The sequence below is a fragment of the Heloderma suspectum genome, chromosome 7 (genome assembly GCF_057233095.1).
Source record: "Heloderma suspectum isolate Gila_16-S chromosome 7, 16-S_ref, whole genome shotgun sequence".
NCBI lineage: Eukaryota > Metazoa > Chordata > Lepidosauria > Squamata > Helodermatidae > Heloderma > Heloderma suspectum.
This window is the reverse complement of record NC_139464.1, coordinates 93,554,731-93,574,487: the sequence shown is the minus strand read 5'-3', so window position 1 is coordinate 93,574,487 and position 19,757 is coordinate 93,554,731. Positions and strand designations below refer to the sequence as shown.

Sequence of the window (19,757 nt, the reverse complement as noted above, 5' to 3'; positions counted from 1 at the left end):
GATGTTGTGTCTGTTCTGCCTTTATAATGGAAATGCAGACTAGTGACTAGAAAAGTAAGAATACTTGATGAGGAATGTGGGATGGTGACAAATGGTATAGACATTTCTGCTTTTCTCACTTTTCAATTATTATTAGCAAGTTTTACTATTAGTAAAATTTAATTGTGGCTTCTGCAGGTTTTATGGACAGACTTGATTTAAAAATAGTGCTCAGGGCAAATGATGTGAATGGCTTAATGCCTGTAATCCAATTTGAGTTAATTTCTATGGGATTTTGGCCCAACCCCCCCCCCCACATGAATGTTTTTATTATGCTTTAAGTATTGCACTTTACATTTTCAATGGGTGTTACAGACTTTTCTTATTCTGCATATTATAGCAAAACTGGACACCATCATCCTAAACTCTTTTAATTGAAAATAAAGGAATTTGACCACGTTGATATTAAATGTTGTCTCATTATTTTTTAACTAAGAAGTCCAGAAGATAAACAAATACCTGCTACAAGCATGGTGTGTGCGTTGCAGTGCTATTTCTGAGCAATACATTTCTGAAGATTCCCACATTAGCATTGTTAAACTACTTTAAGCTGGATTGAGAAACCTTGCCCTATGTGCAGTGGTGTGGTGTGGTGTGAATAAGAGCCAATTAGTGGAAGCAAGAAAAGGCTGCAGTCCCATACACACCTGAGCATAAGTCCTATTGAGCTCAATAGGGCTTCTGAGTAGACAACTATAGGATTACACTGTGTGACATTTAAAAGTTAATAAAGGTTTGGCTGGAATCCTAGCAAAGTTAGGAGACGTTGGACTTGTGCTTTTCAAATAATAGTTCTCTGTACTACATAGCAAAGTTCTGTTGAATGCTGGGACTTTCAAAAGCAGTTTGTGACATAGTGCAGGAATTTGCTATTTAAAATGTGGAGTAAGGGTTGGGTGGGAGACAGTAAAATTTCAATAGGCATGACAAAGTTCTTGGTTGTGCTGAGAGTAGCTGTTTGGATTCTGACCTTTACACCATATGGGGTGGAAAAAGAGTGAGCAAATCGAGGGAGAGTGGCACAACCACAGACATTGCAGTGAGTGGCAGCAGGCCCCAATTTAAGAAAATGGTTAAAAACGTGAAAGTGAAAAGGTCATGTTTAGGAGCAGTGAATCAAGGAACCTAGAAACAGCCATGAAAAGCTCTGACAGGCTTAAACTCAAGAGATGTTGCTAATGACTTTGGAAACTGAAACAAGGCAGCCTTTTAAAACCTAGAGACGTGGAAGAATGTAGTTAGACTGGTTGGCCATGCCAGCTCCAGCTTCTTGGAAGCTTCTTGCACGTCTTCCCTGTGGATAAGATCTTCAGGGACCATGTAAGAACTGGGTAACTCTGGCTAAGACACACGTCAGGACACATACAGGCTATGACAAGGATCACATATTTGTTACAATTACCACTCACACAAGGTGGCAGAATGTGATTGGTTATTTGGGAAACTTGCTCGGGAGGGATTTGCCCGCGACTAGGATGGCACTGGATTGGACTGAGGCCTTCATAAAAACCCACTGGCTAGAATCCAAAATTAAGAGTATAGGCAAGCATAAAAGCCCAAGTGAGAGAGGCCATGCATCATTTGAAGAATAGGTAGAACTGTACTGTGAAACTAAAGCAGTCACGACTTGGGGTTTCTTGCTTTTCTACTATTGAGGGGATCGAGTACATCTTGGTTCCTTGTTACTGGGATAAAAGGACTGGTCTTCTGTTTTGCTTTACATCATATGATCCACTTGGATGAGGTATAAACCGTGCTTGATGTGCTTGTTGTTAATGTGTTGTGCTAGTATGCTAGAATAAACTCTGTGTGTGTGGAAGGGAGTGGGAGTGGGCAGTGGAGGCTGATGGCTCCAATTTCAGTTGGGCAGTGAATCTACTTGGGCTTTCAGTCAGAACTCTATATGAGCTATCCAAGGTGCTGGAACCTTTTTGGAGATAGGGTTCAGCCCTTTGGATAGCTCGTTTAATAATTCTGACTGGTTCTGGGTGAAAGCCAGAGCAGATGCACTGCCCCACTGAAATAGGAATCGCCACCCACCACCGAGAGTGGCTCTGTTTCTATTCCATTGGAATCTAAGGCCTGTGTGCTGTAATTAGCCCAAGAAAAGTGCTACAGAATGAACAGAATAAACCAGCTGAAGAATTCAGGTCAGGAAAGAGGTTTAAAAGAAAAGGAAAGAAACAAGCAAAAGAGCTATTGCATGGCCTCTCATTCTGTTTCCTTCTGGGAACTCTTCCCTATGGATAAATTGTGCATCAAAGGACTTACCTTGAAACAACTGCTAATCAAGACATGATGTGGGAAACTGTGAAGAGGATTTGTTTCATTAAAAAATCCAAAATAGTTGCCAGGGGGAATTCTGGGGTGGGGTGGGTTAATCCTTTCCCCCATGCCATTTTTCCCAGATTAAAATTGTGTGTGTGCACAACAGAAAACTGCTATTTGCCCCATGGAGCAAGACATAAAGACATTTGTAAATATCTAGATCTCCATCTTTATGCAATAGTATCCTTCCACAACTATCAAGTCATTCTTGGTATCAGTTCATGTGGCTATATGTTGTATGGTTGCTAAAACCTAAACGTGTGGTTAACTTTATCATGGAATGCAATTGTTTCGATAATCTCTGTATTGTGCTGTTTTTTACATTTCAGTTATGAAAATGAACATGCGTTTCCCATTCAAGAGCATTGCAATGTTTTTATTAATCCTGGACTTTCAGCAAGCCAAGACTAAGGTATAAAATAAATACATTGGTGCTTTAGTGGGAAGAAGGTAGATCTCTGGGTGATTTGCAGTAGATCGCCAAGTATTTCTGACTCCCAGTTATCTAACAATAGGAGCAACAAAATAAATTATGCAGCCTTAAATTATTTACCTGAAATTAAGAAAGCTTAGGTTAACCAGGAGTGGATTTTTTGTGTAAAAGGATTGTGAATTCTGATCAGTTGTACCCAAAACCAATTCCTGGGCTCAGAAGTCTTTAATTCTAAGGGTGCAATCCTATGTGGATTGACGGTTGCCTCCGACCCCGGGGGTGACCGCCTATCCAGTGTGGGGCAGGAGGAGTGGTGCGGAGTGGATCTCCTCCTCGCTCCCCCACCTGGCTTTTGTGGCTAGACAGCCAATTTTGGCTGTCTAACCGCGGGACCTCAGAGCATGAGAAGTGGCGACTGGACGAGACGTGGGATGTGTCGTACTGGCATTTCCAACCTCCCCGTCCCCCAGAACACCCCGTTTTTGCTGCTCCACACTGCTCTTATGAGCACGGAGTGCAGGGCCAGTTCGCACTGCCTACAAGGCAGCGTGGGAGGGGGTGGGGGGGTCAGTTCTCTGGGAACTGACCTATAGCCGTCTAGCTGCTGACTTGCAGCCATAGGATTGCACCCTAAGTGTATATTTTTTGTACCAGGTTCTGGCTGATGGATCTCAGGATTCTAGTAAAAAAACAAAGCAGATCCTGCAAGTCTGCCCACTCCTGCTTTAGTAGAAGCATGAAAGCAAACTCTCCGTTATTGGTGTGTAACTTACATTTGTAAAATGTAAGTTGGACCTGAGTTGCCTCTAGCAGCCCTAGAACTGGGGTGGGTAGAAGAAAGTAGATCTCCAGATGTTTTGAGCTTCAACTCCCATCATTCCTGACCACTGGCCATGCTAACAAGGGCTTCTGGGAGTTGAAGTCCAAAACATCTGGAGATCTACCTTCTACCCACTCATGCCCTAGAACATAAAAGTGGGTAAAACGAGTATGGGGAAGGTAGCAGTGGATGGGGCAGATGGGAGTAGAAGTAGAAGAAGGAGTTCATTAGAAGGTCAGGCCTCATCAGCCTAATATTTGTCTTAAGCCACCTAATTAGGAGACAAAGGTAGTATAGGAGCTTCCTTACAGCTGGAAGTATCGCTTATTAGGCTGCAATCCTATACATACCTACCTGGGAGTAAGCCCCATTGTCCCCATGGGAATTACTTCTGAGGAGACATGCATAGGATTGCATTGTTAAAAAACTCAATTGGCTGGCCATCATTCATGTGAGGCTAGAGAGGGGAGAGCAATTTTATGCCAAAACAATGGAACTGGGTTGAAGAAGACTGCCGCCTGTATCCTATTCGGAAGACAGCCCTGGTGTAAGGTCTGTGCAGGGCCAGCCCAAGACATTTTGCTGCCTGAGGCAAAGGACAAAATGGCGCCCAGCCCTTTCCACATACAGAAGCCAACTGGACTGGCAACTGAAACTTTGCCACTGCTCTGCCCCCTTCCACCCACAGCATTTTCTGCCTGATGCACAAGGCTGGGCCTATGATTAGGCAGTGTGAGACGACAGCCTCAAGCGGCAGATGCTGGAGGCAGTAGTGTCATTTCCCCCAGCTGTTCCTCTGGAGCCCCTCGTCCATTTCCCTCTGTTGGAGGACAGAGCTATGCTATACAGCCTGTCGTGGGGCCCCTCAACTAGCCTGCTGCCCTCAGATGCAGTGGAGGATGCTGTCCCATCACCAGTGTTGAAGTATGATTAAATGGCCAGTCCAGCCAGCTTCTGTATGTGGGACAGGGAGGGGAAACCATCTTGTCCTTGGTCTCAGGCAGCAAAATGTCTTGGGCTGGCCCTGCTGAGGCAGCTGCTTCATTCTACCTGATGGTTCAGCCATCTCTGGTTAAGTTTAAGAGACTTATACCAACCAACTATTTTGATGGTATTCATTAGGTCTGGAAGCAGTGGTTGCATGTCAACACAGGAAAGTATGCAATGGTTTCTAACTAGGTTGGATCCAGACATAGGCGTACTTACAGTAGACCAACTGAAATCAATGGGATTTACCTTAGTCATGACCAACTTAAGTCTGTTTGATTTCAATGGGTCTACTCTAAGAATGACTAAGTTCGAATCCAACCTATAGGGGTTCATCACACAGAGCTTTTATCCTGCTATTGAGATAGCGCTCTCTCAGAAATTTGCGGGCTGTTTGGATGAAGCCATTACCCTCCAGGGTGTCTCCTGCCATTTCCTCCAGCCTCTCTCCTCTTTTCCCCAAATGCAAAAAATGTGGTATTTTTTCCAGCCTATGGAACAGGAGCAGCATGACCTCCCCATGAAATTCTCCAATAGTGGAAGAAACCGCTGTGTCTGCCTGCTTTGGGCGCTTGTTTTCAGTTGTTGGGTGCGCTGTCAGGATGAGAATTGACAGGCACAAGGGCAAGAATCGCCTGCCGATTGCACCTCCTGCCTCTGCATTTCTCAATTGGAGGGAGAAGAGGGTAAAATGCCTCCCTGCAATGAAGGGAGACGCATCTGATCCCCCACCCCACCAAGCTCAGAAGCAACGTCCTCCATTGTTTCAGAGCACCCTATTAAGTTCAATGGGGCTTACTCCCAAGTAAGTGTGCTGAGGGTTGCAGACTTACAGTGTGATCCTATGTCTACTCAAAAGTAAGTCCCACTGAGTTCAATGGCCACATAAGTGTGGTTGCAGATTTACAGCACAATCTTACATTTTATGTCTATTCAAAAGTAAGTCTGAGGTTTCCTGGGGGCTGTGAGAAAACAGCACAGCAGAAGTTAAGCTATGAAAACAAGACTCCCACCCCCTTTGCACACATGCCAGGGAGGAAGGAAGGCACTCCTTCCCTCAGTTCAAAGCATGTGGCTGCCATGTAAAGGAGCCCTTCCTAATCCCACAAAGAAACCGAAAGCAAGAAGCTCCGGAAAGGATGTGGGTTTTTGCTAGGGTTTGCTTAATGTAGAAACACCTACAGTGTTTGCACAGGTCTGCTATAATTACATAATTTGCCCTGGGACTGGAGAGCAGAAGGGAGCACACTCTGGCCTGTGCCACTGGCTAGGAGACCAAGGGCAACTGGGGGATTGCACCCCTGCCTCCCAGGAGGAGCATCCTAGCGAAGGGAAGGCTAGCCTGCCCTGGCCTCATCTGCTGTCCAGAGAAGGAGGAGCTGCAGGGAGTTCACTTCCAGCCCTGGTTCCACTAGAGAGCTCTCTGCTCCAGTTGCCCTGGGACTCAAGAACAGGCAGAGAAGCACACTGGTCCATCCCTCACCCAGAGGACTAAGGGCTGCTGGGTTGTGGTATGGGATTAAGAATTATGGGGTGGGGGTGGGGTGGGGTATTTACCTGTGGCTCGTAGGCCATTTGATTGAAAGGCGAGGTAGAATCTTTTAAATAAATAATATATTTTAATTTCTCTTTACAGGCAGGAACACCTCAAGGTAGGTCGAGATATAGATAGAGATTGTTAGTAATCTTTTAATAATTAATTTTATCTGCACACAGTGCAGTATAGAGTCAGATCCCTGTTCGACTTCCCCATGATCATGGGCTGGATTTACAGTAGCTTCTTAATGAGGTATTTCATGTGAGAAGCCTCTCTATGCCTGTGGTGGATGGCCAGGAAGCATTCGTAAATGATGTCACCCCTGAAACGAGGGGAAGAGGTAGCAACGTTAGAACAAAGGCAAGATTGGCCATTATGTAACATGGGCGAAATGTGAGAGGGTGGGGCAGTGTTGTTAAAATGGGGCATGGCATCATTTATGGATGGGCCTTCCCTGATTCCAGTGGCTTATGCATCTGCAGCTAGAGATCCCCTCCCAGTGTTTGCTTTGACTAGAAGAGCAGCTGAAGGAAAATTGCTGGAGAACAACTTCCTTATTCCTCTCTGCAAGAAAAAGCACACACTGCTGGGAGTCAGTGATGGAGCACTCTCTCTCCCCTGCCTGGAGTGCTTAATGAAAGCTGCTCCCACTACTGAGGTAACTGTGCGAGCTCTCTGCTTTCCCTGAACTTGTTAAGTACCACTATCCTGTCCTGCATGGCCTGGGGAGAAAACCTTCTATGAACAATGAAACTTTGCTAGTTCATACAGTTCCTGGTTTAAAGTCAAAATACAGCCAAGCATCACCAGTTGGACAAATATCTATACTGAACTGGGCAATTATGAATTTGGATGCAATCACTACTTGGCTTGAGAGCGCTTGCCATTTGCAGTGCACGTGTACATGCGTGTGCATGCACACACACTCTTCTATCTGTCTCCACCCTAAGATGCCAGGCACAGCCAGGCTCTTCCCTTGACTCCCCAGGTGCTCTGCACTTTGCTTCTCTCCCACAAGGCTCCACCCACTGATCTGCCAGTTATCACCCCTTAGTTCCATGACTCCTCCGACTCCTTACAGTCTGAACATCAGGGGGCATGTCACTCCTACTCATTCTTCATGCTGTATTTTTAAACTAACTGCACATCTTTCCATTCAAGGAACTGATTGTACAGAAATATTTGCGGCAAACGCTTCCCTGACAAGTGGAGTTTACACGATCAAACCAAATACATTTCCTGAATCTTTTGAGGTAAGGCATGCTTCCACAATTACATTTTGAGCCCCACACATTCATTTCTTTTATATACGGTGGTAAGTTATCCTTAATAGTACCAAGTTCTTGGTACTATTGATTTGGTACTATTGACAAATTATGTATTTATATATAGATATAGATGGCCAGGCTAAAGCTTTACTCAGAAACTGCCTCTGAGAGCAAGAGAGATGGAGTGTTTGTCAGGTTATGAAGTTTAGATCTTTGGTTTCTGCTTATGCTCATAGTGTGCGCTATTTTTTTAAGCATGCACAAAACAGAATTAGCCCTTGTTATTTTGGAAGTGTCTTTGTGTTTAAGTAGGATGGCTGCCTTTCTAGGTCACTTGTTACCTTGTTCTGCCTCTCGCCATCTGAATGTGGCTTCTTGCCACTCCTCCTCAGCCTTGGGATCAGTCCCATATCAGTTTTCTTGGCTCCTACTTTTGCAGAAGAATGATAAGGAGGCACATTATTACTGTCTTGCAATAATAATAATTTCTGCAAACCACTTCCAGCTGGTGGGAAAACAGGTGCCCCCACAAAAAACAAAGCAAAGCAAAGATAAGAATCTGTGTGCTTTTTAGGTTGAGTCTTATATAGAAAATTTTGGTTGTTTAGTTTTGAAAAGTGCAGCGCATATGCATCAAGGCAGTGGAGTATGAGTTTTCTGTATCCAATTGGGAGCTGGATTTGGCTTGGCAGGAGATCTGAGGGGTCAATTTAAGTAGATTGCTGCAATCTGAGGGGTGTTTTGCATTGGGGAATTTGGCTGGGAATACAAACCAGCCTCAGTCCTGCCCCCAACCTGCTTTACTAAAGTGGGCTGTGGGTTACATTGCAGTGTGTTTCTTTCAGGGCAGCTCCCCAACTTCTAACAAGGAATACTGTGATATTATAACATCCTACTCTCTCCGCTCAACCTGCAACAGGGGGATAACAGCACTGGACAACACTGCAGGGGCATTGTGTGCTATTCTCTCAGCATCAGCTCAGTCCCCAACATGCAGTAGGAGTATAATGCCACTGGACAGCACTTCAGTTTTGTTGTCAAGCATTGTCTCAGCCTGACTCCCCATTTACAGCAGGGATGCAGAACCTCTGGCCTGCGAGGCCCCCCAATCCGGCCTGTGCAGCTCGTTGGGTTTCTTCTACTGGGCAGGGCTTAGGCTTCAAGTCCCACCCCCTGGAGGAATCCCCTTGCTACTAACTCAGATCCCAGATCGCAGATAGCAGCGGGGATTCCCTTGCTGGTGTGCGGCAGCAGCAGAACCCTGGCTGTTATCCCCAGTCTCAGATAAGGGGCGGCAGGTGCTGGGTCTCGCCTGCGCTGGGGAAAGCAGCCACTCTCCCACACTGGACAAGTCCCAATGCCCCCATCCCTGCTGCTAATTCCTATTTGAGATTGGAGATAGCAGTGGGGATGGGGGCTGTGTGCACGTGCGAAGCAGCCGAGTTTGCACCTCCGTTGGAGAAACAAAAGAGGCTCAGCCACTTCTCCTTTGCACATCCCGTTTCCTTCTCCCATTGTGGGAAGGATGGGGTTGAGAGCAACTGTTTTTCAGTGGCTCCAGTTCTCTACCCCAGCCCCCAGTGCAGGTGGGCTGTTGTCCCCATCCCATGGCCTTTGTCTTGGGAGGTGTCCAAGCTTTTCAACGTCTACATGAAATCTCATGGGGAGGTCTTGGCTGAAATGTGATCAGTTTGCTGGTGACATACCACTTTACCTCTCATTTCCTTTATCTGATCCTGAGGAGGTGAGGAAAACTCTGAGGGCTTCCCCAACATGGGGCTTTTATCTTTAATTACTCATGAGAGTTTGCAGGTCCTTTACATGACGTCACCAACCTCCAGTGCCTCTCCCACAGTTTCTGACTATTTCTGCAGATTAATTTGAAACTGAAATAATGAGCTAATTTTAAAAAGCGCTTTGAATTGGGTAGAATTTGTCCATGTAAAGAGGAAGTGGTGCTATAACAACAGCGCCATCTAGTGGCTGTATAATGAAATATATAGAACTCACAGATAAAAGGGGGGAAGTGGGGGAGAAGCGCATGTAAAGGGCTGATCTTAGTCCCTCAAAGAATCTAGTATAAGAAGCCCCAGTAAAATTGCAGGATAAAAAGCCTATGTGTGGGAGAAGCCCTAAAACTCTGCAGCCATCAGGTGGTTGGTTGGTGCATGGTGGCTGGATCATATTCAATTATCAAAAAAACCTGCCAGTTTAAAAGACCTGAGTTAAGGCTATCTCACATTGGCTCAAGCTCCACAAAGCCAGGAAACTGGAAGCTAAGGCTGATGCTGTCACTGATGTGCCCCATGATCAGTAATGCAATGCAATGTCACAAATTGTGCTTGCTTACAACTCACTTCCCATGCACCCAACACCTTTTCTTGGTCTTTCAGGCCCAAATCCAGATGAGGAGGATGGAGTGTCTGGGACTAATAAAGATACCTCACATTGTCCTGGTCCTGTATGGCCTTACGAGGCATCTGAGCCAGATTAAAGGTTTATTGGAAAGACATTATCAGCTGGGAAGAGAAAGTTAACAATTAGAAAACAATAGGGTAATATTTCTGATGGATGGTTATCAAGAACATATACATTAACTAAAAACATAATATGGTGGGCTTTATAGGTATTCTGTGAAAAGCAAGAAAATGGAGGATGGACTGTTATCCAGCGACGCAATGGAAAAGGTGTGGATGGTAATCCTGTGAAGTTTTGGAGACTTTGGGATGACTACCAGAGAGGATTTGGACATCCTGCATGTAAGTAAATTCAGATCTGGGGACTTACCTTTAAAAATCACTCTGCATGTGCAAGGGGCATTAATGTTGATCCTGAAAAATGTGTACAGCAAGAGCTGGTCTACACATGCAGTATAATCACATGTTAGTTTGCTTAAGGGGGAGGGGTCATCCGTTTAAATAAAGACTGACAACCAATTAAATGATTTCAATTGACCAACCATCTGCCTTTCAGCTGATCAGTTAAATGTAAATAAATGTGATGATCACCAAAACCTCATTGGTACCTTTTCCTTAGATACTGAAGGAAGTGTAGCACAAAAGTGTATTGCTGAATGGGTTGGATTCAGATTTAGAGCATGCAGCTGGGTTGGCAGAAGTGGATTTCCCCACCCCCTCCTCCCCACCCCCCTTGGCAATCTCTCCAAAAGGCCACACAGGTGGTGGAGCTCCCTGCTCAGTGGGGCAGGCTGTGGGACCGGGGGAATCCTTGAAAATCAGGAGGAGGTACTTTCCATGAGCACTTTTTTTTTCATATACATACACAGATATTAACCGGAACTCTCTTTGGGGGATCCGCTGCCTGCAGCCTACCCCACCCTCCAGGGTTCCCCTGACACTCTGTGCATAATGTTTGGCTCTACCTCCTCTCTGTACATACCCCCACTTCCACATGGGAAAGGTGGGCAGGAAGCTGAACATCCTGTGGCCTCTCTAAATTGCAGATGTGTTTCTCTCCTTGCATGCATAATCAGTGTAGCTCTCACCAACCATATATGATCAACACAGCTATTTTTCCCCCCAGATGAACACTGGGTGGGGCTCGAATACATCCATGCCCTGACCAAGCAGGGAGGCAAAACATGCTGCCTCCTAGTGGATATGATCAACTGTGAAGGGGAGCGGGGCTATGCTTTCTATGACAGCTTCAGCATTGGCAGTGAAATTGGAAATTATACCATTTATTTGGGAAACTACATGGGAAGTGCAGGTAAGAGATTCAGTGGTTACATGTGCAAAACAACTCTAGCAAGTAACAAGCAACATGTGGTTTCCTACCATTTGGGGGGCACATATACTACAGTAGCGATTACTAAAGAATGCGCTGATTGGCATCAGTAGTGGTACACCTGTCAGCTAGCACAACAACCTTCCTATTGGCGATGAGGAAATCTTAAACCCCAAAGAGGCTGGTCTGTACCTTGGATAGTTCCTTTAGGGTTTGGACTGGTTCTGACTGAACCCGGAGTGGATTCGCCGCCCCACTCAACCATCACCCTCTACTGCTTAAACCTCATGCAGTCACTTTCTTCTAGAGAGGTGAAGAAAGTAGGGGCATCACCTTATTCCCATCCTGAAGAAAGGGAAAAGTCAGGCCTGCAACCCTTAAAACTGAGACCACACTTTTTTTTTGTCTTGAGCAGGATTGGTGACCCTTTTCTGTTAAAAGCAAGACAAAAACTGTTAACTGGACATTAACAAAATTGTGGGAAACTGTACAGGTTAAGAAAAGTTTTGATAACATTTCATCTGGCTTAACTCAGGAAACAAATCCAGCTAGGTCAAAGTCCCCCAAGCTTTTTGTGTCAGTGGACACATTTGGAATTTTGAGAGTGTGTCATTGGCACTGTCACAAAATGGCTGCCATAGTTTGCATGGCTGGTCACAAAACACTCATTGCCCAGAAGGCAAACTGGTGAGAGTAAAAGGAAAGTAACTTGCCCATGAACCTAATTTCAAGGCATAGGTAGAATCCAAAACCATGCACGTAAATTTGGATCCAACCCACAGGCTGTTGACCAAATTTTATGGAGCCAGTCTAACCCAGAAGGGGGGCTGGGTGTGGAACTTTCCATTTAGCTGCTGCACAGGTTCTGATAGTTGTTGAAGATGTATTACTAATCTGTATTTTCAGCTAGAATCAGGTTTTTCACATACCCAAACAATACAACCTTAGGGTTGCATGGTCTCATATATCTGGTAATATAATTGATTTTAACAAAAATGGCCTTTCAAAATATAGTAATCACTAGAGTTTTAAAAAAATTGTGAAGAATGTCAGCTACTCTATCTATCCTGACACCTCCAGCATATATCACCCTAAGGATTTTATGTTTTCATTGCCAAGGAATTCAGTATTACCACCACTGTAGTTTGTAAAAACTCCTAAGAGCAGTGTTTTCTTCTTTTTTCTCTATTTAGATGTGTGTGTTCATTTTGGTGTATTATGTTGGGATTTTGTTTTTATATTACAGGTAATGTTATCTATCCTGAGTCACTGGGGATAGAATAGCCACATACTTTAAAAAAGAAGGGGGGAGGAGAAAAAAGAAAGCAGATATGGTACAGAAAACATGCTTGTAAGGACTAGATCAGGGGTGGGGAACCTTTTCCATCCCAAGGGCTGAAATCAAGCTCTCTGGGGCCACATTCCAGTGATGGGTGGGGCCCAAAATACAAGCATATTGTAGCTTAAAGCTCTCACTACCAGAAACTAAGCCTTAGGAGGGGCATTCCAACCTTTTAGAATGGGTAGAAAAACATGCCAAAGCTGGAAAAGCACCAAATGATCAGCATTCAGGGAAAGGGGGCGTGCCCATCTATGGGACCTCCTGGGGCCAGGTTGGCAGCCAGGAGGGCTGCATTTGGGCTGTGTGCCTGTGGTTCCCCACCCCTGCACTCGGTGATGCTAGTTGAGCCAGGTCACCTGCTACAGAGGACTGTAGATGGCTACCCTTTTTGCCCCTATGTTGTGATGCAGGCAATGAAAACGTTTGAAGTTCCCATTCTTTTTTAGGAGATGCATTTAGAGGAGATCATCAATCTGAAAGTCAAAATGCTCATCCCTTCAGTACACCGGACAGTGACAATGACAACTGTGAAGTATGTCTAAGGGGAGGGGAGCCATTCAGCAGCTGTGCTGCCCAGCTCTATGCCTCTGGGTGGTGGTTCAGTAATTGTGGCATGGCAAACCTTAACGGAAACTGGCATCCCACAAGCAACTGTAGGGGTTGGGTGTCTGGAGTGTACTGGAAAACATGGAGTAAGACTCATTCATTAGCTTTTAGTGAGCTCAAGGTAAAATGTACCTTGCAATAACGATGCAAGACAAACTGCCCAAGGTAGTTTGTATCCCCTTTGCATCCGTAAAACATCACAAATCTGAAGGAAAAGACAACAACAGCACAGCACAGTATGGAACATCTCTTCGCTACAAGGAATGGCAATTGTTTTAAATCTGTCTAGCAAGCCACTATATATGCAGCATGTATCTGTCAACATTTGGCTGATAAAATCTAGAAACCTAATTTCCTTTCATTTATTGACCATTTCGGTGTGTTTCAGTACAAGTCATTCCCATATCTATTCCTCACTCACTCACTTCTAATTTCTTGGTAACCAAAACTATTTTGGGGACAAGAATATGTTCCAATGCACAATGTTCCTATACATACTTCTACTGGGTTGGATCCAGGTTCTGCCATTTGTGGATGGAAGGCCTCTGTTTATGGAAGGTGCCTCTGCATGGTTTTCAAGGAATCCCTCTTGCCAACCCACCCCCATATTGTAGCTCATCCTTTAGCAGGGCCCCCGAACTAGAGATAAAACATTTCCAGAAATTTTGAAGCCATGGGAAAAAAACCCACTTTTTTTCCAGGGGGTTTCAGGAAGAAATGGAAATTTGGGGGGGGGGGAATGGAAAAATAAGCAATACTTAGTTTTGGAATGGAAATAAGAAATGGAATGAATAACTATACTTACGATCTTATGGAGAGGATTAAAAAACATTTTCACCATGGCTTATTTCCAGACATTTTACATCTCTAGTCTTTCTATAAAAGTGTTATGTCATTTTTCAAAATCATTTTGCAGGGAGTTAAGGCCGAGTAGCACTATATAAACACCATGTCTTTCATAATCTAAAGCTGTTAAATTTTTCCAATTTTTCAGAAAGGGCCTTAGAAGAAAACTGGATTTTTCCCGGGCCATCACATCCCTAATCCCAACCCTCTGTGTAGCATTTTCAGAAGACTGGATGGGCTTGCATGGGGACAGGGTGAGGAAACCTGCTTCTGCCAGCTCAGTTGCATACAGCTAAATCTGAATCCAACCCATTCTCACCCTGTAGAACAGGGATGGGCAGATTGTAGATCCAGATCTACTGGTAGCTCTCTGGTTGTTTAACAATAGTAGCAACAAAATGACCCCAATCAGCTCATAAGTTATACTGCTAAAATGAAGAAAGCAGAAGTGTTGCAGAACTCAGAGTCAGAGAGACCACGGAGTGAAGGAAAAAGAGTTTTTCTTTATTTAACGTGCGGGCTTTATGGCTGGAATCACTTCCAAAGAGCCAAGAGCCCCGATTTACATCAGCAAATTGTTTTTATAGACATTATGACACATATGCAAAATCTCCCCCGCCCCTTTTTGTGTGGGTTTGCGGTATTCAGCATTTCCTCTCCTAGCACCATTGTTTATAATACAAGAAATGGGTTATAGGGTAGCCATGATAAGCAGAGAACAGCAGAGAACAGCAGAGAACATGATATACATATCACTATGGCCTTAGCCTTGGTGACAAGTTAAGAGATTCCTGCGTCTCGTCAGCTTACAAACATATATTTTAGAGAGCAAGAGCTCAGCAAGAACATGAAGCATGAGACTGCATGAGGCTACTTAGTCTGACCCCCGATATGGCTGCTACATTCCCCCCTTAAATGCATAATTTTATTACAATTATAGCATTTCTGATAAGTGAATGCTCATAATAGTCTGCAAAGCACAATACAAAACTTTTTATAACATACATATTACTTAACCTCCTGTTGGGCTATTAGAGCGTAGAGGACGGCAGTTTTACTAGTCGAGACATAAAACAGATTGGTTAAACAGCGCATAAGACAAGGAATGCAAAGGCATAACAGTATCTCTATGAAGAACACTGGTAGAATTAGGATGAACAATGCTTTAAGCCAGCTAAGATTTGGGAGCCAAGAGGTTAAAAAATCTAGCCAATTGTTTTGTCCCATTGTTATGTTAGCCACTATATGGTGCAGATTTTTGATCTGTTCATCTACAGCATTACTATTATCAGTTAAATTAAAACAGCAAAGCTTTTGGTGCGTCTCACAACCCAGATGATGAAGAAGGAAGAGGTAATCTATACCAGCTCGATTTTCTAGAACAGCACCTCTTAGATCACGCAACTCTTTATTTAATAATGACAAAGAGCATAAATGCTCGTGAGGTGGCATTTATGCTCTTGGCCAAGCTGCAAGCTAACCGGTTGATTTCATCAGCCAAGGCTAGACCTGGAACTCCAACTAACGATACTGCCAGTGCCAATTTTTCTGAGTCAGAATATAGCTGTAGGTGGCTATTACAATTTTCAGTTAGTTGGAGTACTCTAGGCTGCCGTCGACAGATTTTCTCTGGCCACGGGGGATGAATTGGCACCAGGCAGCTAAGGCAACATGGGTGGTTATCAGACAAGTTGGCTGGAATGAATGACCAGGTACAGGAACCACAGGTCCAAAACTATCAATGAGGCAGAAGTATATGTGCATAATTAAAAGATATGTTTTGAATTTCATTACAGTAGAAGGGGGGGCCAGGGATAGCTTTACATTTCCCAGAATATTTTTTTGACAATTAATTATTTGTGCACAAGTGGCATTTGTTCCAGCTACGATGGGAGTACATAGAGTGAACTCTGTAGGGGGTAAGATTTTCGTAACTATGCCCCAGTCAGAATTTTGGGAATAAGTCAAGTTTATATTAAAATTGCTTAACATAGTCTCGTTTTGAATTTTTTCAGGATGCTTACAGACAGGTATTAGGCAAGAGCTAATAAGCCTGTTTGCAGGTATATCCCTTGGTAAACAAAAATGCTTTACTCCAGTGATGTTAGCTAGGTGAAGCCAGTAATTATCAGCGAATCGCTGGGACAGACTTTCTCCTTCAAGGGCAGACCCCCCTTTTTCGCACCTTACTGAGGAACTATAATACAACACCACTAACACTACAACATGCACATTTGATCTTCTTTGGGATCTGACCGTATGGTGGGCAGCTATTCACTGGGCTAGCTGCAGTAGGGTCTAGTCCCCTTTTTAAATTTTCCCCAGTTGCAGGTCTGACCGTACGCAGGGTGGACAGTCTCCCGGTGTGCCCACAGTAAGGTCTAGCCTGAGTCTTCTTACTGCTTTTTCAGAATGATTTTTAAAGGATTTTCAGGATTTCTGGTCACAGTCCACTCCCCCCCCCCTCGCTCTCTTGACTCGTGTCCAATGTATCCAGGGTTTAACTCCAGCTACTTTCATAGCTGTGGGGGTGGAAAGTATAACAGTTTTTGGCCCTCTCCATCTGGGAGTCAAAGGGTCATTTTTCCACTTTTTGGCCCATACTTTATCTCTTGGTTGGAAAGGATGAACTTCTGTGATGGGAATTGGGGCTTATTTTCTAAGACAAAGCGACGCTGGGCTTGAAGAACTTTGCCCAGTGTTTGGACTTCTTGTTTAAGGCTAACTTTTGCTTGCTCTTGATGCCGCTCCAGTGTCAATCATGAAGTCAATGTCACGGCCCCTCACAGTCAATGTCACGGCCCCTCTCAAGCTGTCTTCTCTCTCGCCTGTTCTGGCTCCTTTGGTTTTCGCCTTTGTGTATTTGATTTATTTTATTTGGGCATTCATGCCACCAATGTCCATCTTGTCCACACTGGGCACACTGTGCCTCTGCCTCTGCTGGGTCTTCTTCTATTTTTTCGTCCACGTCTTCTTGGGCCTCTGGGTCGAGGGGGGTATATTGGCGATAGGCATCTAAAAGATGCTCCAAGTACGCTCTGGGGCCTCGGTGGCACCTTGCAGCACTTTAGACACCTTGGTCATATTAACTGACTTCTTCATACCTGCCTTCATGGCTTCTAACAGCAGGGTTGTTGTTGGTTTTTTTTTATAAGGAGACTTTATTAGGTAACTTACAGCACACAGGAGTACCTAATGGTTGGATCAGACAGCTTCTCTGAACCACGAGCTATTGGGCTAAATGGGTTTTATACCATACATGTTAACCATGAGGCAGCACAACACTAGCAAGCATTTTCAGCATAGGCTAGAAGTGTTTGGTCCTCAGGCACAGCTTCCTGTAAACAAACTTCGCTTCCCAGGCAAAGTGCTTGATAACACTTTTACTCATTAGTATGGGAAGAGAAATCTCTCTCTTTCTTTTGCTTTCTTTTTCTTGCTCATCTGCCTGTATTGCAGATCATGTTTCAAACTTTTTACATAAAACTTTCCGCTCCATGCACCAGCCTTGTCTCTGTATTTGTCTTTTTTGCAAGTTAAACTCACTTACTTAAACCTTTCTGCCTTACACTAGTCCCAATGACGCACATTTGGGATAGGCTCTTCTTCTCCTTCTAGTTACATTTTCTCGTCTTAAAGAACTATCACATTATTGTGGCTACTTTACCCCAGGTAATAAGCTCCAGGCACAATCAGCTGCTTTTAATTCACCCTGGGGGCAACTATGGCCACGCTTCTTCTTTACAAATGTTTTTTTTCTTTGCCTCTTGCATTCTTTTTCTTCTTTTTTCCCCCCTTCTCTGTCTGCCACTTTCTCTATTTCTCTGTCTTTTCTACTTGTCTCTGTCTTTCTCTACTTGTCTTTGTCTTTTCTCTTGTCATCCATTGGGAACCACACTCAGTATCGTTTGGAGTTGCAACTAACACTAATCTGCAAATATCACATATATTTTATGATATCTAAGAAATCATAAAATATACACAACAAACTTTTTTTGCAATTTAACACAATGAATGGGAAACACTTCTTGCATGGTAAGGCATGATGGAGCAGATCCAGCAATTAAGGGGGGGAAGCTCTCGGGGCTATTTATCACTAGACAAGCTAGCCAGGGATTTACAATATCACACACACACACACACACCCCTCTTTTCTTCTCTTCCCCTTCAACTTGGTACACGAAAGCAAAGTGCCGAAACTCAGGACGCTGGGGGGTGATGGGCATCGCCTTATACTTGCATTTTTCAGGCAGCCATTAATCTTCTTCGGGGAGGCGGTGGGGTGATTTGCAGGACTTCAAAGGCAAGCTCCTCAGTTTGTTTGTATTTGTAAATCCCAAGCTCAAAACAGGCCACGATGAGGTACAGGGCAGCTAAATTCTTGCTTTGGCACGGGCAACAAATAACTCGGGTCAGCTTTCTTCACTGGGGTCTCAAACAGGAAAACAGTCTTAATTTAAAGTTGTAACATGACTGACAGTGTCAGCCAGCCAGCTACACAGATCTCACTGTTTTTTTAAGACAGTTACTCTAATATCTTCTTTTCTTCTCAATCAGGTTGGGTCTCCCAGCTTACACAGTTTATTGCAGCTTTCAGGAGCATGGTAGTAGCATGATTTTGGCTTGGCCAGGAACATGCTGTCTGGTTTCTCAGTCTCTTCAGCACACACACTCAGGCAGTCTAACACTGGACACTTAAATTAGTGAGATTTCTTCATTGCAGGGAATCCCACGGCAAAAGCTTAACGGTTACGCTCTTCAGAAATCATATAGCTGATGGTCTACAGGGTCTATGAAATACTAGGACAGTTCAAAGCTAAACACGGCTACCTTGACAGAGATCTTCATCGTCGTCTTTCCGCTTTATTCTGCCTTGGGACAGTCTTATGACACACTTTCCACTCGAAGAGGGGTCTAGCCTGTGCCCTGGGGGCTGATTCTTCACCTTTATTCCATTTTGCGCCTTTATCTTCTGGGTCTTCATTTTCAGTTTCCATTTCTTAGGGATTTCATCTCAATTAGGTGAGGTGATGATGTTGCACAACTCAGAAAGTTGTGGGCAGTTCTCCTGCCCCTCCTCCTGGCGCACTAGGCTAACGGCTACTTCTTCGGCCTCACACTCCCACGCTTCGTTAAAAGCTAAGCTGTCCTGCAACATTTCTCTAATTAACAGCCTCAGATCTTGTTCTTTTTTTCTCTCAGCTCGACCTTGAGCTTTTTGCTTTTTCCTCTCTCTATTCTGAATCCTTTTAAAAAATATATTTTTCCTTTTTTTTTAACATACATCTCAAGGGGGTGCAAGTCTTGCTTCCCCCACCTCCCATAGCCTCCCTCCTAAGATAAAGACGGACACAATGAAGGAAAGGGGATTGGTCAGTGAGTAAGGGCTCTCACTGACCGACACAAGAGGAATTTTTACACCACGCACTTTGCTACTGGCCTGGGCACCCGGACGGTCGACGGTATGCAACAGAAACCGCAGTAGCCACTCACACCATCATCAATTTCACCACTTCATTCATATGTCCCTGCCACCCACTTTCCCACTAGAGCGAAGCAGTTTCCTCAGCGCCTTGCTGAGTATTAGTGCCTGCTCGGGGGAGTGATCAAGTCCCCCCTCCACCCCCAATCGGGTGGGTCACCTTTTGTATACGTATACTAACACTGGCCTTCTTCATAAGGCGGGGCCCTCTTTTTTTCTGCCCAGTGGCCTTTCTCCTAAAGGCGGGGTCCTCTTTTCATTCCATATACTTGCTTTTCTCCTGAAGGCTTCCAATGTGGGTTTCAACTCAATTGCAGCTGCA

At 44.4% G+C, this 19,757-nt stretch overlaps 1 protein-coding gene across 1 annotated transcript; it reads left to right on the top strand.

Moving 5' to 3' along the window:
- The first annotated feature begins 7,119 nt into the window (after positions 1-7,119).
- On the top strand, positions 7,120-13,450 carry LOC146340074 (angiopoietin-related protein 5-like). The gene is made up of 4 exons (XM_084810941.1): positions 7,120-7,397; positions 10,039-10,171; positions 10,956-11,141; positions 12,948-13,450. The coding sequence occupies exons 1-4, from the start codon at positions 7,203-7,205 to the stop codon at positions 13,247-13,249; spliced, it is 816 nt and encodes a 271-aa protein (XP_084667067.1). The 5' UTR covers positions 7,120-7,202; the 3' UTR covers positions 13,250-13,450.
- The last annotated feature ends 6,307 nt before the right edge of the window (positions 13,451-19,757 follow it).

What these genes read in the sequence shown, in the direction of transcription:
- LOC146340074 (XM_084810941.1), top strand. Translation starts at nt 7,203, where the DNA reads ATGACTCCTCCGACTCCTTACAGTCTGAACATCAGGGGGCATGTCACT. An exon ending in CATTTCCTGAATCTTTTGAG is followed by an intron (nt 7,398 to 10,038) that starts GTAAGGCATGCT and finishes TGGGCTTTATAG; the next exon opens with GTATTCTGTGAAAAGCAAGA. An exon ending in AAACTACATGGGAAGTGCAG is followed by an intron (nt 11,142 to 12,947) that starts GTAAGAGATTCA and finishes ATTCTTTTTTAG; the next exon opens with GAGATGCATTTAGAGGAGAT.